The 14,451-nt window shown below is 35.2% G+C and overlaps 1 protein-coding gene across 7 annotated transcripts in view; it reads left to right on the top strand.

The window, feature by feature from the left end:
• Positions 1-14,451, top strand: part of TJP1 (tight junction protein 1) — a 242,313-nt gene that overhangs the window by 202,922 nt on the left and 24,940 nt on the right. For all 7 annotated transcript variants that reach the window (XM_059180180.1, XM_059180181.1, XM_059180182.1 and 4 more), the window contains 8 exons: positions 2,347-2,486; positions 3,518-3,623; positions 6,251-6,401; positions 8,944-9,052; positions 10,004-10,223; positions 10,687-10,871; positions 10,973-11,068; positions 14,324-14,406. In XM_059180180.1, the coding sequence (XP_059036163.1) occupies positions 2,347-2,486; positions 3,518-3,623; positions 6,251-6,401; positions 8,944-9,052; positions 10,004-10,223; positions 10,687-10,871; positions 10,973-11,068; positions 14,324-14,406 (1,090 nt within the window). The remainder of the gene's footprint in view (positions 1-2,346; positions 2,487-3,517; positions 3,624-6,250; positions 6,402-8,943; positions 9,053-10,003; positions 10,224-10,686; positions 10,872-10,972; positions 11,069-14,323; positions 14,407-14,451) is intronic.

Consider the following 14,451-nt stretch of genomic DNA (forward strand, 5'->3'; position numbering starts at 1 on the left):
CTTGTGGTTTGATTGGGTACTCTGCTGGAACACTGATTTTGATTCTGAAGTCCCCCTTATCATATGAAGCATGGACAGGAACAGTGACTCCTTGCCAAGTCAATAAATTAGCTTCATCAGCCTGGATGTTATGAAAGTTTTTCATTCCACGTTTGCGGATTTCTTCAAGCTCCATCAGCCTCCTTCTGGCTGCCATCTTGGATCTGGTGCTGCTGCTTTCCCAGCCTGTTGGTCATTTTTCTGTCGCATTGTTCTTTTTCATTTCTTCATCAGTAGTAGCTCTTTTGGGGAGTGTGTTGCAAATGTAAGTCTTTATAATATCTTTTTCTTTGCAATTAGACATTTTTAATAATGAAATGTTTTCATCTTTATGGCTTCTGGATGTTTATTTTACTTATTTGGGGAGATCTCCCCCAATCTAAGTTTCTATAGATTCTCTCCAGGCATTTTACAGTTTCTGATGTTATTATTGCTGGCATACTTTTCCCTTTCATTTTCTTCTGATTATAGAGGACACTGAGGAAAATCCATTGATTTTTTTTTTTTTAAACATAGTTTTAAAAATGTAGTTTAAACGTAGTTTAAAAGACGTAGTTATAATTTTCTCTATGTAATTTGTTTCGTATTCTTTATACCCACTAAAATTCTCCCCAGTATTTCAAGCCTATTAGCTCATAATCATATCATCTGAGTCTTCAAAATAGTGGTAGGCATAGTGGTAACCCTAGTTAGTATTGGCAGGTATCACTGTGTTGTTACTGATTTTAGTATAAATACATTCAGCATTTCCCTGTTTAATATGGTCTTAGCTCTTGGTTTTTGAAAATAGTCTCTTAACTAATTATATTGCCTGTATTTTTGCTTTATTTGTGATTTTTATTAGGAATGGCTGATGATTTTTTTTTTTTTTTTTTTTTTTTTACATTCCTGTTTCACCAGTATTTTTTTCATACAGTATTTGGATGTAATAATGAATTATGTGATAGATTCCTAATGTTAAGCCAGCCATGTACTTGTGAAACAACCCTGCTGTGATCATTGTAAAATGACTTTTTAATGCATTACTGTATTCCCTTAGCTGGCATTTTATTTAGAATTTTTTCCTCTGTTTATAATTTAAAATGTTTTTTGTGTTTGTCCTGTCATTGTCAAAGTGTTAAGAGTACTGTTAACCTCAGATTGAATCACTGATAGAATATTGAAAATTTTTTTAACTACACAAGATTTTTATGATACTGTTCTCTACATTACTATGCATATTTGGAATTTTCCGTAACAAAAAGTTGGGGGAAAAAATGCGCTCTTTAACATGTATGTGTTTCCCTAGGATAAATCTAGAAGTGGAATTACAGGTTTTTGAGTGTTTGCCTAAGTAACTCCCATTTTGCCCTTAAGTAGTTATACTTGTTTACATTTATTTACCATCCCTGTATGCGTATCTATTTCTCCATGTCCTTCCCTAGGTTTTATGTTATCGTGTGAAAGTTCTCATGAATGATAAGACAATTAAAAGTTATTTCAGTGTGCATTTTCCTAGTTACTAGTGAGGGTGAACATACTTTCATGTTTATTGTTATCTGTGTATGTATATTTTTGGTGAATTGTCTCTTTCTAATACTTATTTTTCTCTTGAGTTGTCTCCTCTAAACTGATTTACAGTTCCTTATATGTTCTAAATACCAAATTCATGTGTTATTAGGCCAATATATAAATTGGTCAATATGGAAACATTAGGTATTAAACTCATTACTTATGTTAGGTTGAACTGTATGAAATTGCTTATGTTCACCTGTTAGAACCAAAAAATCCCATTTCATTTGGCTTAACCAAAAATATATTTTTTAATTACTTGAATTTTTATGCAGTCATGGTTGTTGGTGTATGAGGGTTTTTGTGCATTGAGTCTTTAACAGTCCTCTATTTTTGATGATACAAATTTTTTAAACATATATTTTGGACTTAAATTCCATCTGAAATCGTATCTTTGTCATTAACATGCATAGCGATCTAATCTTTTAAATTGTGGACATTGGCCCTAACCTCATTTATTAAATAAATAGCATGTTTTTTTCTCACAATTCTGAACTACCATTTCCATGTTAAATTTTACTATTGTGGGTAGATTCATCTATTTTCTGTTTTGTTGCTTTGATCTGTTTTTCCGTTTCTGTGACAATACCACTCTAGTTTTAATTACTAGGTTTTTATAGTATTTTGATAGCTATTAGAACAAATCCCTTGTCATAGCTTTTCAAAGGTTGCTTGACTGTTCCTAGACTGTTCTCTTACAAATGATTTTTATAATCGTCTATGTGTCCCTAATTTTTAAATTTTACTAATGTGCAGTCTCCGGAGCAGAGAAGAAGAGAGAATTTCTAAACCTGGGGCTGTCTCAACTCCTGTGAAGCATGCGGATGATCATACTCCTAAAACGGTAGAAGAAGTTGTAGTTGAGAGAAATGAGAAACAAGCACCCACTCTCCCAGGTAAGCCTAGCAAAACACTACATTCAGAAAATATTTGCAATCAGACTAAATAAAATAATTGTCAGAATTTACAGATGACTTAAATATGCTTCAGTGATTTTGATTATTGTTATTTTTGCAGTTAATACTATTGCGTCTTCTACTATCTGTGTTTGAATTTTTCTGAATCTGACTTCCAACATATTCCTTATGGGTATGAGGTTGGCATGGATCAGTAGGCTTTCATGAATTTTAAAAAATTTTACTGGATAGAAATTATTCATAGTTAACAGCTGTTCACAGTGAGTAAAGTTGTTCTCTAGCACTGCTTATTTAGGAGAAATATTAGATTGGCTTAAGAATTTTTTTAAGTTATTTTACCTATTGAAGGTATTTTCTTAAACGCTGTAAGTTATTAGATTGGCTTAAGAATTTTTTTAAGTTATTTTACCTATTGAAGGTATTTTCTTAAACGCTGTAAGTTATAATAAGTTATACACTGTAGAGGTGCATATGAAACCAGACATAAGAATCTGCAAGTTTCCAAAATCCGTTTCCTTGAAACGCCAGGATATTTGGGTTCTGTTGTCTCTCAGTTCCTTCTCTCAAATCTTTTTACTCTGCTTGTTTAGTAGGAAGAATGTGAATATTTGAAAGCAAATTTTACCACAGTGAAGAAGACTGCTTTGACAATTTTAGAGAAACGATGTAGGGATTCTCTTCTCTTTTTCCTCCTCTTCCTCCTTTCCCTGTCCCTCACACCCCAACCATAGACTTTTTCAAACCCTAACAGCTGAAGCTTTAGAAGGCACAGGTAGCCATGTAATGTGCATATTTGCTATAAAGAAGTCAGAATTTATAACTATACTCTGTACTTTAAAATATATAGTATGTATGTTTCTTATTAAGTTTTCTGAGCTTTTTGCTGATGAATTTTAATGTATATATTTTGTGGGATTTGTGGTTTGCTATTTTCCTGGTTGTGCTTATGTTATTATTCCAGTTTTTAATAAAGCGATTCCTGCACAGTTTTTAAATTTTCTTTCTTTTAGAACCAAAGCCTGTGTATGCTCAAGTTGGACAACCAGATGTTGATTTACCTGTCAGTCCGTCTGATGGTGTCCTACCTAATTCAACTCATGAAGATGGGATTCTCCGGTAATGGGATTTTAAGCTTGTGTTGTCCTCTCTGTCCATTATTCAGCGTTATTTAAATTGAGAATTCAATTGCATATCCTTTTTGAAAGAGTGTATACCATTTAATGTTATGATTATGTTTTATTTCAAATTATTTATATGAGAGAATTAGAAATTAAAAAACAAAAAAGAAACTTTGGATGTTGACTTTCTCACCACTGTCCACCTACCTAGTTTTTAGGTTGGGAATTAGAAAAGTTAAAAATTGTTTTCTGCTTAGAAATCAGAATTTTTACAAGTTTTCTAATGCCCTAGTATTTAAAAAACACAAATAACCAGTGTTTCTCCATTCTAACACTGTTGTTATTTTGGGTTGTGTCCTTGTTTATTGCGTTGTGAAATGCTAAGCAGCATCCCTGACCACTAGCTGCCAGTAGCACCTCCCAGTTGTAACAACCAAAAACGTCTCCAGACTTTGCTAAATGTTTCTTGGGGACAAAAATCTCCCTTGGTTGAAAACCTCTTGTAGATTAGTTAGCAACTCAAAAGTAAGTTTTTTATATTCTATACCTTTTACTGTTCTGTCTTATACTTAATGAGATTGAGCTGTAAATTTCAAATAATCTTGATCATCAAATTAGTCTTTTGTTGCTTCTGTGGTGAAAGGGACATGATATGACCAAACTTTTAAGTGAGTTAGATGTAGACCCCTGATCTTACTTGTTTTCTTTGCTTAAGGAAATTGGGTTGTTACTGCAAGACCCAGCTAGATAGATAGAACTCCTGGAATAGATGGGTAGGATAGAAGGTTAAAATTGTATATTGTTATTATCAGATAACTGATAATTCAAAATTTTATAAATTATGAAGGAATAGTTTCCTTCTTTTTCCTTTCTTCAGAATTGCTTCAAGCTTTTATGACTCTTTAAAGTTTAAGAATACTGGAATGATTAATTCCAGAGACCTATTTCTCAAGAGAGCCCTGAAGAACAGATACTGAAGAGGATTTGAGGTTGTGGGTAGCTGGTCCAGGAAACATTTGATTATTTATTAAAGTCCAGTGACTGTATTTGGGGCAGAAGTGGTTAATTGGTTTACTTTTTCTTACTACAAGTAGTTGATGTAATACCAGTAAAGCAGAATAAAAAATGTCAGTCGTCTGAAGTACATGACCCTGAGGGTGGACCTAAAGCTGTCCTTTAAAAAGACAGATTTTATTAAAGGATGGAGACTACAGTCAACGATTTTTACTTTTTGAGGCACACTAGATCAGTCTCTGTTACAAAAGGACCACTAGGGATCTGGAGTCTCAAGGACTTTGAGGAAGTGTTTTAAAAAACTTACTATATGATTGGTTTGGAAGAAGAGTCTGTGAGCAGACTCTGGACTTACCTGGAAAAGTAGGACACTGTCGTATCTAAGTGATTCACATGGCCCATGATAACACTGGCCAGTACTTTCATGGAAGGAGGAAGGGTATCACCAGCCCTGACAATGAGTGACTTCATCTAACCTACAGGCTCTGATGTTTACATCTAGTAAATGTTTGTTCCAGGTAAGGAAATGGAACAAGTGTGAATACCTTATAAGATCCAGAAGCGTAAGGTGGTCTTCAGTAGTTTAAAAGAATTAGACCCTCCTCTCTTTCCTCAACTCATTCATTCATTGATTTGTGTTTTTTATTTTCTATTGGCTTCTAATCATTTGTTCATTGTTAATTAGTGAATTAAGAGGAAAGGGACTTTTTCTGCACTTCATGTCAGAATAGGTAATAGAATTGTGTGTCTTCTTGAATAGAAAAGTGGGAGAGTTATGGAAACCTAGATGGGTAATTTGTAATTATGTATATTATTTGTAATTCATTACCTTAAAGAGTGGTTTGCATTTATGATCCATTTCTCCCTACCCATTCTTCTAAGATGTCCTTTAGTTTTTATTTCAGGGCTAGCACAAGGTTTTGGCACTACACTAATTATAAAAGAATGTGCATACATTAATTCTTTTTCCATTCTCTCTCTAGTAAGAAAAGGGCAGAGATTGAATATATGACTAATCCAGAAAGGCTGAAGGCTGATAAGTTTTTTATTTAAAATCCAAAGGGGCTGCAGAGTAAGTGATCTGTGTCAGAGTGCACCAACTGCCACGTTTAAAAACCGCTCTCTCTTGGATGTGCAGATCACGTGCTTGGAGACTCATTTTGATTCCCTGGTATTAGGAAAGTTTGTCAATTTATGCTTCCATTTCAACCTTTGAAAAACTGTACTGCTCAGTTATTCTGTATAGATGATATGGTATAAATTGGGATGAAAAGAGTGGAAGATGTTTTTAACTATAGCAAATGCCCCATATGCATCCAAGACACTAAGAGTTGGGAAAATATTATTTTTATAAAGTAGTTTTATTAATTAGTTATAAAACAGTAATTGCATATTAGATATTTTAAAACTCATTGTTCAGAGAATAAAAGAAAGTGCCAGTAAAGCTGATTTGGAATTCTAATACTAAATTGTATTCAGTAAATAGTGGTATGAGGGGAATTCAGAGATGATGGTCTTTGTTTCATTCTGAGTGTGGTTTTCATTGTAGTGATTTATTGTAACTTTTCAAGCTTCTCTTAACTGTTTCAAATGAAATATTTGTTTTAACAGGCCCAGCATGAAATTGGTAAAATTCAGAAAAGGAGATAGTGTGGGTCTGCGCCTGGCTGGTGGAAATGATGTTGGAATATTTGTAGCTGGTGTTCTAGAAGATAGCCCTGCAGCCAAAGAAGGCTTAGAAGAGGGTGATCAAATTCTCAGGGTATGTCAGTATATCAGAGATATGGTTTGAAAGTACTTAGATCTTTAGAGAAAGACATCAAATACGGCAAACCTATTATTATAATTCAGTTGTAATCTTAAGTCATAGTCTCTTGAACCAAATATCCATTTCAGATGAGGAATCCGTTCTGGTCTTGGTTGTACTGACCTCTTCCCTTCCCATTTCTGCATTTGGTCTTGTTTATTGGTGTGATATGTGTTACTGCAGGGTATGATCCTCTGGTTCATTTCAATCTCTGATGTTTGTAGAACTTACAAAAAAAAAAAATAATAATAAAGGTCTTAGATCCCTATGATATCCACCAAGTAGTCTTTTTAAGTTTGACTAGACATTCAGGCTGGCAAGACTGACATAGGGCACAACTTGCCATCAGTTGTCACTCTCCCATGGGAGAGGGAGCCGTCTTTGCAGCGGTCCACATAGCCGTGTGGGACTTTCTTTACCCTGGAGATGGCTTACCTGCAAAGAAATGGGGATGTCCATTGGGCAAATGTGTCAGCTGCCGTGGCTTTGAAGCTTCATACCTCACAAGAGACAAAACCAGTTACAGGAGTCAGAAAGTCCAGCTTAGGTGTGGTTTCTTTTATTTTGCTGTTGTTTTTCTGTCTTTGCCATAAGTGGTGCTGTCTAGTCATATAGTATCATCTTTATCTGTCTCCTTAAAATATCCAGATCTCTTGGCAGAGAAACTGTGTCCGTTTTAACCCAATCATATATGTTTAATGTGAGTTCCTGTTTGCTTCACCCTCCAGCATAGACTGTCATTGCTACCTCTCTTCCTGTCTTCCTGCATTTGGGCTACCTCCTGCTCCCTGTCCTGGCTTCAGTCTCCAGCTCGGAAACTTGCTCCTTTCTTTGCTCATGTTTTTCTCTTTGCCTCCCCTCTGGCTCTTCATCCGTTCTCTATTGTCTTACTTCTCTCCTTTTGCTATTGAAATTGTTGTCAGTCCCTGCCTTGCTTCCTTTTCAGTCATCACTGTCCTAAAGTTTTATTGTCTGACTTCCATCATAACCACTGCTCAGCCTGAAGTCTCATAAGCCATCATTGACCTAATGGCACCGTCGGCTCTCATTTTCCCTTATTTCCTAGCAGCGTTTTGATTGTCTTAAGTAATCTTTCTTGAAGTGCTTTCTTCCTTGGACTCCATAACATTGTCATTCTGGTGCTCTTTTAGTCTTGTAAATTCTTTCCACCCTTCCTTTATGGTTCTTCTAAAGCTTGGAGAATGTCAGCAGCTCCCTGCTTCTCTCTTGCTACAGGTCTCCATCTCGACTTTGAGGGCTTATGTCAGCAGCCTACCATCAGGATCTTTACTTTGAGCTCTTCTCAGTCCCCTCCCCACTGTATGAGCTACCTATGGCCATTTTCCTCCTTCTCTCCTTTCCCTTCAAACTTCCTATAAAAGTCAAGCTATCATCTTTGACTTACTGGCCTCCATCTGACACTGTACTTTGATTCCTCCTTGTGATAATACATTGTACTCAGATACAACATGGAGAGTGATGTTCACTACACTAAAGAAATTAAACAGACCTCTTAACCACCTCATATCCTATTTGAAATAGTCAGGGCATACATACATCATTTTATTTTATTTTATTTTATTTTTTTATTTTATTTTATTTTATTTTTTTAAAGCTCTTATTTTCCTTATTAAGTAAGCTTTAGCCCCAACATGAGACTCAAACTCACAACCCTGGCATAAGAGTCACGTGCTCTTACCAACTGAGCCAGCTAGGCACCTGTATGTGCATCATTTTAAAATTATTTCTTAATAATTTACTTTTGTTTTATATCATAAAAGTAGTGCATGTTAATTTTTTTTTAATGTGGAAAATTTTCAAAAAGTGAAAGAAAATCTACCTGTGACCCTGCATATAATCACCAGTAACATTTTGATAAGTTTCCTTTGGTCCTTAAGAGCTTCTAATATAAGTACCTAATGACTTTGCAGACATTGAGCCTACATCATACAGATGTTCTTATAGAGTTGGGACAATGCATGTGCTGTTTTATTTTTCTTATTTCCTACTGATTTCTTTTTCAGAATCTAGTAAAAAGTAAGGCTCTATTTTTAAATTCACAGAATTCAAATCTTTTTTTTTTTTTTTTTTTTTTGAGGTATACTGGTATACAACATTATATTAGTTTTAAGTTACATTTGTGGAGTTTATAATTTCAAAATTTAAAGCCAGAAAGCTTATAATAATAGATACTTGGAATTAGATGTTGTCTTTCTGGTCTAAATTGGTTGGATATTGCAGTAGATGATCATTAATGCCAGGATGTATTATGGCTACTCTTTAAATGAATTTACAACTTTACCCAATTTACTTGGTTTCTACATATTTTAAATTAGAGTGTATTATTTTTCTCCAAAGGAAAATCAGTTTTTTCCCTCTGAAAGCTGTGATGTTTTCAAATTACATAAAGTCTGAGAATCTTTGTTTTCTGTGTAGATAAGTATTTTCATAATCTTTAAATATGGCCAATAATAATTTGTGAAATATATTTTAACAGGTAAACAATGTAGATTTCACAAACATCATAAGAGAAGAAGCTGTCCTTTTCCTACTCGACCTCCCTAAAGGAGAAGAAGTGACTATATTGGCTCAGAAGAAGAAAGATGGTGAGATACTGTCAGGAAATGGAGAAAATCTACAGAATTCTGAGAACTTAAATAGGGAATTTAATTTCCATTTTTAAATCATTCAAAGCTGAGTGATAAATGCATTTGTTAATCTCAGAGTTTAAGTCACTTTGAGGTACAGTCTTAACACTCTGCTCTTTAGAAAGCGCGATTTTAGGACCAACCTTTATGACATTCTAGTTTAAGTAGAGTGCTGTCCAACTCTTCACAAGGCATAGAAAAATCCTAGTTGTTTATTAGCCATTAGAATCATACAAAAGTATACAGTCACCTTCCAAATTTTTTACTGATGTTTTCTAAGCAATACATTTTTGTTAGCATTAATTGAAGAGAATGCCTAATTTTCTTTGATTAGGAAGATACACTTTTCAGTTAGAACAGGGTTTCTCAGCCTCAGCACTATTTTTGTTTTGGGCCAAATAATTCTTTTTTGTAGAAGCTGACCCATATCTTATAGGATGCCTAGAGACATCCCTGGCCTCTATCCACTAGATGCCAATAGCACACTTACCTGATCAAAAATGTCTCCAGATATTGCCTAATATCCCCTGGGGGAACAAAATTACCCTCATTTGAGAACCACTTATTTAGAAAATGTGACTATCTGTAATACTTGCAGCAAAGTTAAGTTAGATGATATAAATAGAACTGTGTGGTTAAGGACAAGTTGCTTGATCTGTTTCTGCATTACTTTTCCTCATCTGCAAAATGGAGGTGCTAAACCTATATAGGTAGGTATAAACCTATGTCCTATTTCATGAGATAATGGTGCTGTACGTGAGACAGAATGCCTAATGTGGTATGTGGATCCAACATATGTTGAATGCTGTTGGTTTATTATTATCAGAGCATCTTCACATAATCTATTTCTTCAGAGTAATTTCTTATCTTACTCGCTATTGATAATGTTTTTGTTTTGATTCCTTTTAGTTTATCGTCGCATCGTAGAATCAGATGTAGGAGATTCTTTCTATATTAGAACCCATTTTGAATATGAAAAGGAATCTCCCTATGGACTTAGTTTTAACAAAGGAGAGGTGTTCCGTGTTGTGGATACCTTGTACAATGGGAAACTAGGCTCTTGGCTTGCTATTCGAATTGGCAAAAATCATAAAGAAGTAGAAAGAGGCATCATCCCTAATAAGAACAGGTATGAATGTTTGGATACTTCTCATAAAATAGTTAAGTAAATGATGATGGAAGACTTGAATCCCACTGGGAAATTTTGGCAGTGTAAAGAATTAGTTTTCATTATATTCACTGTATCTATGACTGACTTAGTTGTACAAACTATTTTATTTTATTTTTGTATTTTATTATTTCTTTCTTTATTTTAAGTAGGGTCCACACTTATTGTGGAGACCAATGTGGGTGGGTCTTAAACTCACGACCCTCAGATCAAGACCTGAACTGAGATCAAGAGTTGGACACTTAACCCGCTGAGGCCCCCAGATGCCCTAGAACTTCTTTATCTTAGTTTAGCCATTAAGATTTAAACTACATGTAGAGTTCTGTCCAGTATTTTGACATTTTGTGTCGTCTATGGGTCTTTTTCCATTTTGCTTTTCAAATATATTTATCCATCTGTCTGTCCTGTATTCTGTCTTGTCCAGGGCTGAGCAGTTAGCCAGTGTACAGTACACACTTCCAAAAACAGCTGGGGGAGACCGTGCTGACTTCTGGAGATTCCGGGGTCTTCGCAGTTCCAAGAGAAATCTTCGAAAGAGTAGGGAGGATTTGTCAGCTCAGCCAGTTCAAACAAAGTTTCCAGCCTATGAAAGAGTTGTTCTTCGAGAAGGTAATTTATTTTCTATAGAGTAACCTTAATACCATTAATGTCAATGTGCTTAAGAAAGAAAAAGTATAAACTGTGTTATTTTTCCTTTGAATTTCTCCCAGCTGGATTTCTGAGGCCTGTAACTATCTTTGGACCAATAGCTGATGTTGCCAGAGAAAAGCTGGCAAGAGAGGAACCAGATATTTATCAGATTGCAAGTAAGTGGCCTTAAGACGGACTTAGATGAGGTTGAGGGTATTGCCTTACTTGGTACTCCTCTAAAGGAAAGGTCTGATCCATTCACCTAACAGAAATAAAACTTTCTGTAAGTTAAAGTTTGCAGTTTATCCAGTTTATTTAATTTGGAGGGAAATTGGAGTGACTGTGTCCTGGTTGTACTACTTCCCTTTAATAATAAAAAGAATCACCCATTTATGAAGCTCTGGCTTCATATGAAAATTGAACATGATCTTGTTTAATAAATCTGACAATATCACCATGGGTAATATTAGAGTATCCATGCTGAAGTTGAGCAACTTGAGTCTTAGGGTGGTTAGGACCATTGCCAACCAACCTCTTCACTCTAAATTTCCCTGATGACACCCAGCTAATGAGTGACAAAACTCAACTTTGAACCCAACCCTTCCTGGCTTTAGTCCAGTGCTTTCAGTCATTGAGCTAACAGAAACAAGTATATAAAAGGGGTAATAAAAATATGGTTCATGCCATCAGTTATTGTAGGCATTTATAGTAAGTTAGAGTTAAATATAAATAATGAAGATGTAGTGTTTAAATGCCTAACAGATTCTGCTTGCAGATTCTTTTAGTTTAGCTATTGTGGTACTTTAAATATACGGACTTGGTTATGACCACTTTGGCTTGCTTTAAGCTATAGATAAAGCCTTAAGCTGGTTTTTTCCTCTAATTATAGAAATGCTCACTATTTGGAAAGCTTAGAAAATTAATTTGATGACATATATCATCATCATCCTTAATTTTAACCTATTGTATTTTCTTCCACCCTACCACCATTTGCAAGCAAACGGTGTGGGGGTGTGGGGCTTTATTCGGTTTTCCTCCTTTAATTGATAAAACCGTGTTTTTTTAAATTATCCATTGTGCAACCAAATTTTGGTTGATTAGTCTTCTGTTATTTATAAATAGTTGATTTCAGTTTTATATTTTACTTTTATAAAGGATGTGGAAATCGGTCCATATTTTATTTGCTTGTTTCAGCTTTGCTTTGTTTTATGAAGGATTTAAATCCTCAGAAATACAGCTTTTCCCATGTTTATGATAATTTTCTTAGAATTCCCAAATACAGTCAGAAATAAGCTGTGGAACATGAGCATTTTCTGGTTACATATGGTTGCATATGATTGCTGTTGCCATCTGAAGGGTTGTGCCTTTGTCATTGTTCCTACTGTCATTAGATGAGACCCGCATTAACAGTTTTAATTTAAAGAATAAGAGCATTTCCTTTTTATTATATTACTTTTCACTGAAAGTTGAATGAGGCTATTTAGTTTATGAAACTGAAAAGATTTGCAGACAAATGATAGTAAAATTTGACCCAAGTGTAGAAAATGCTTATTTCTGCTTCCCCTTTCAGTTTGTTAGTATTTTCAGAAGAGGTTTTTTTGGGGTCATCATTTGTAGATAGCATTTGGCCTAAATAAGTTGGTGGTAACCCTGCCCATAACCAAACTTAGGGTTTTTAAATATAGGAAAAGTATGTGTGAAGACTTGTGAAGCTCTACCTGAGGAAGTAATTGATTGCTTTAATTGAATTTTTTCTACACTTCAGCCAGGCTTTTAAAAAAGGTATTAGGATAGCATAGTTATGTATCCTCTCTGAGTCCAGTGAGAGTCTTTTGCTAAAGAATTGGTAGCATTTTCTCCAACCAAAACTACCAGTTGATCTCTCTTTAATTTTCTGTTCACCAGATTTGAAATTCTGCCCTGTTTGCTGGTAGAGCTTTATCTTAATTCCCTAGAGTCGTTCAGCTTGCCTTCAGTGTAACCTTTGTCCTTCCAAATCTCTGCTTTTGTCTCATCTGAAAAACCAGAGCTCCTGTTTGTCTTTAAAGTTTTCCTTGTGACCAAAGTCATAAACATTGCTGTGCCTTTGTAGTGAAGAACTTCATATTAATAGACCTCCAAGGTTTCTGGTTAGTAACTGGCTCAAGCTGCACTTGGCATATTATACACTAGTAGGGAGGGACAGGATGCCAGTGTGAAACCGCAGTCTGTCTCAGTTACAAATTAATAGCCTTCTCTGCACCCAGGTTCCAAAAAGTCCTCTAACCCAGAACTCCTCAGCCCCTCTGTTACAGCATTGTTGGTTTTGGGTTGTGGACTTATCCAGGTATTGATTTCATTGGCCGCCAGCAGCTAGACGGGGCTTCACCCAGAAGAGGCCTCCTAAGTTTATCTCTGTTGGCTGTACGAATAATGTCATTTTCTTTGCATGTCACAATGTGTAAAACCTTTGGAAATAGTGCCATGCCAACCCATCCTAGAGTATTAGGCAAAAGAAAAAATGGGTCTCCATACATGCATATTTCTACCTCTTTTTTTAATGTCTTTTTCCAGAACATAGAAAATTTTTGGAAAACATAAAATATAGATATATGAAACTCACATTATTTCAAGTTTAAATATTTTACTTATACCAAAACAGAATTGATCATTTTATTTTCCTTTAATGGAAGCAAGCTCATCAATATTATTTTTAAGTTTATTTTTTTTAATCTCATTTTCAATTGAAAGAATTGCCATATTTGACAATTTTTCTTTCTCTTCTCTCTCTCTCTTTTTAAAAGATTTTACTTATTTATTTGTGAAGGAGAGAATGAGAGAGCGCACAAGAGGGGGAAGGTCAGAGGGAGAAGCAGACTCTCTGCTAAGCAGGGAGCTGGATGTGGGACTTGAGCGTGGGTTCCAGGATCATGACTTATGCTGAAGGCAGTCCTTTAACCAGCCAAGCCACCCAGGCACCTAACAATTTTTCTTGACCAGTGACAGTCTAAAATAATTTTTATTTAAGTTTTACTTATTAATTCCTTATTGTTTTTCATTTTTATCTTTCAAACATATGGCCCCAAAGTATTACTTGATTGCTAAGGTTTTTTGGCACCCCATTGAATATTGCTCCTGAAATGAGTGCCTTGCTTGCCTTCTCTAATCCCAGAATTGTTGGGAAGTGTTAATTTAACCCAGTGGCAATCGACCAGGGATCTGCTTCACTGAGGATACTGGCCACTCCTTGAGACATTTTTATTTGTCATAATATGGACGAGAGTCATGTAGCACGAGGTGGCCAGAAATGCTGCAGAACAGGCTGTAGTGCACAGGACAGCCCCTATAACTATTACAGAGTCCAGCATGTGGTAGTGCCCAGTAGTTGAGAAACTATGGTCTAATCAATGGACATTTGATTTTTTGTTTTTGCCTTTTGATGTCATGGATAGAAAGTGAACCACGAGATGCTGGAACTGACCAACGTAGCTCTGGCATTATTCGCCTTCATACAATAAAGCAAATAATAGATCAGGTAAGTTATTGAAAATTGACCTATTTCATTATAATCTGTGAATGT

This window comes from Mustela lutreola, chromosome 7 (genome assembly GCF_030435805.1).
Source record: "Mustela lutreola isolate mMusLut2 chromosome 7, mMusLut2.pri, whole genome shotgun sequence".
Classification (NCBI taxonomy): domain Eukaryota; kingdom Metazoa; phylum Chordata; class Mammalia; order Carnivora; family Mustelidae; genus Mustela; species Mustela lutreola.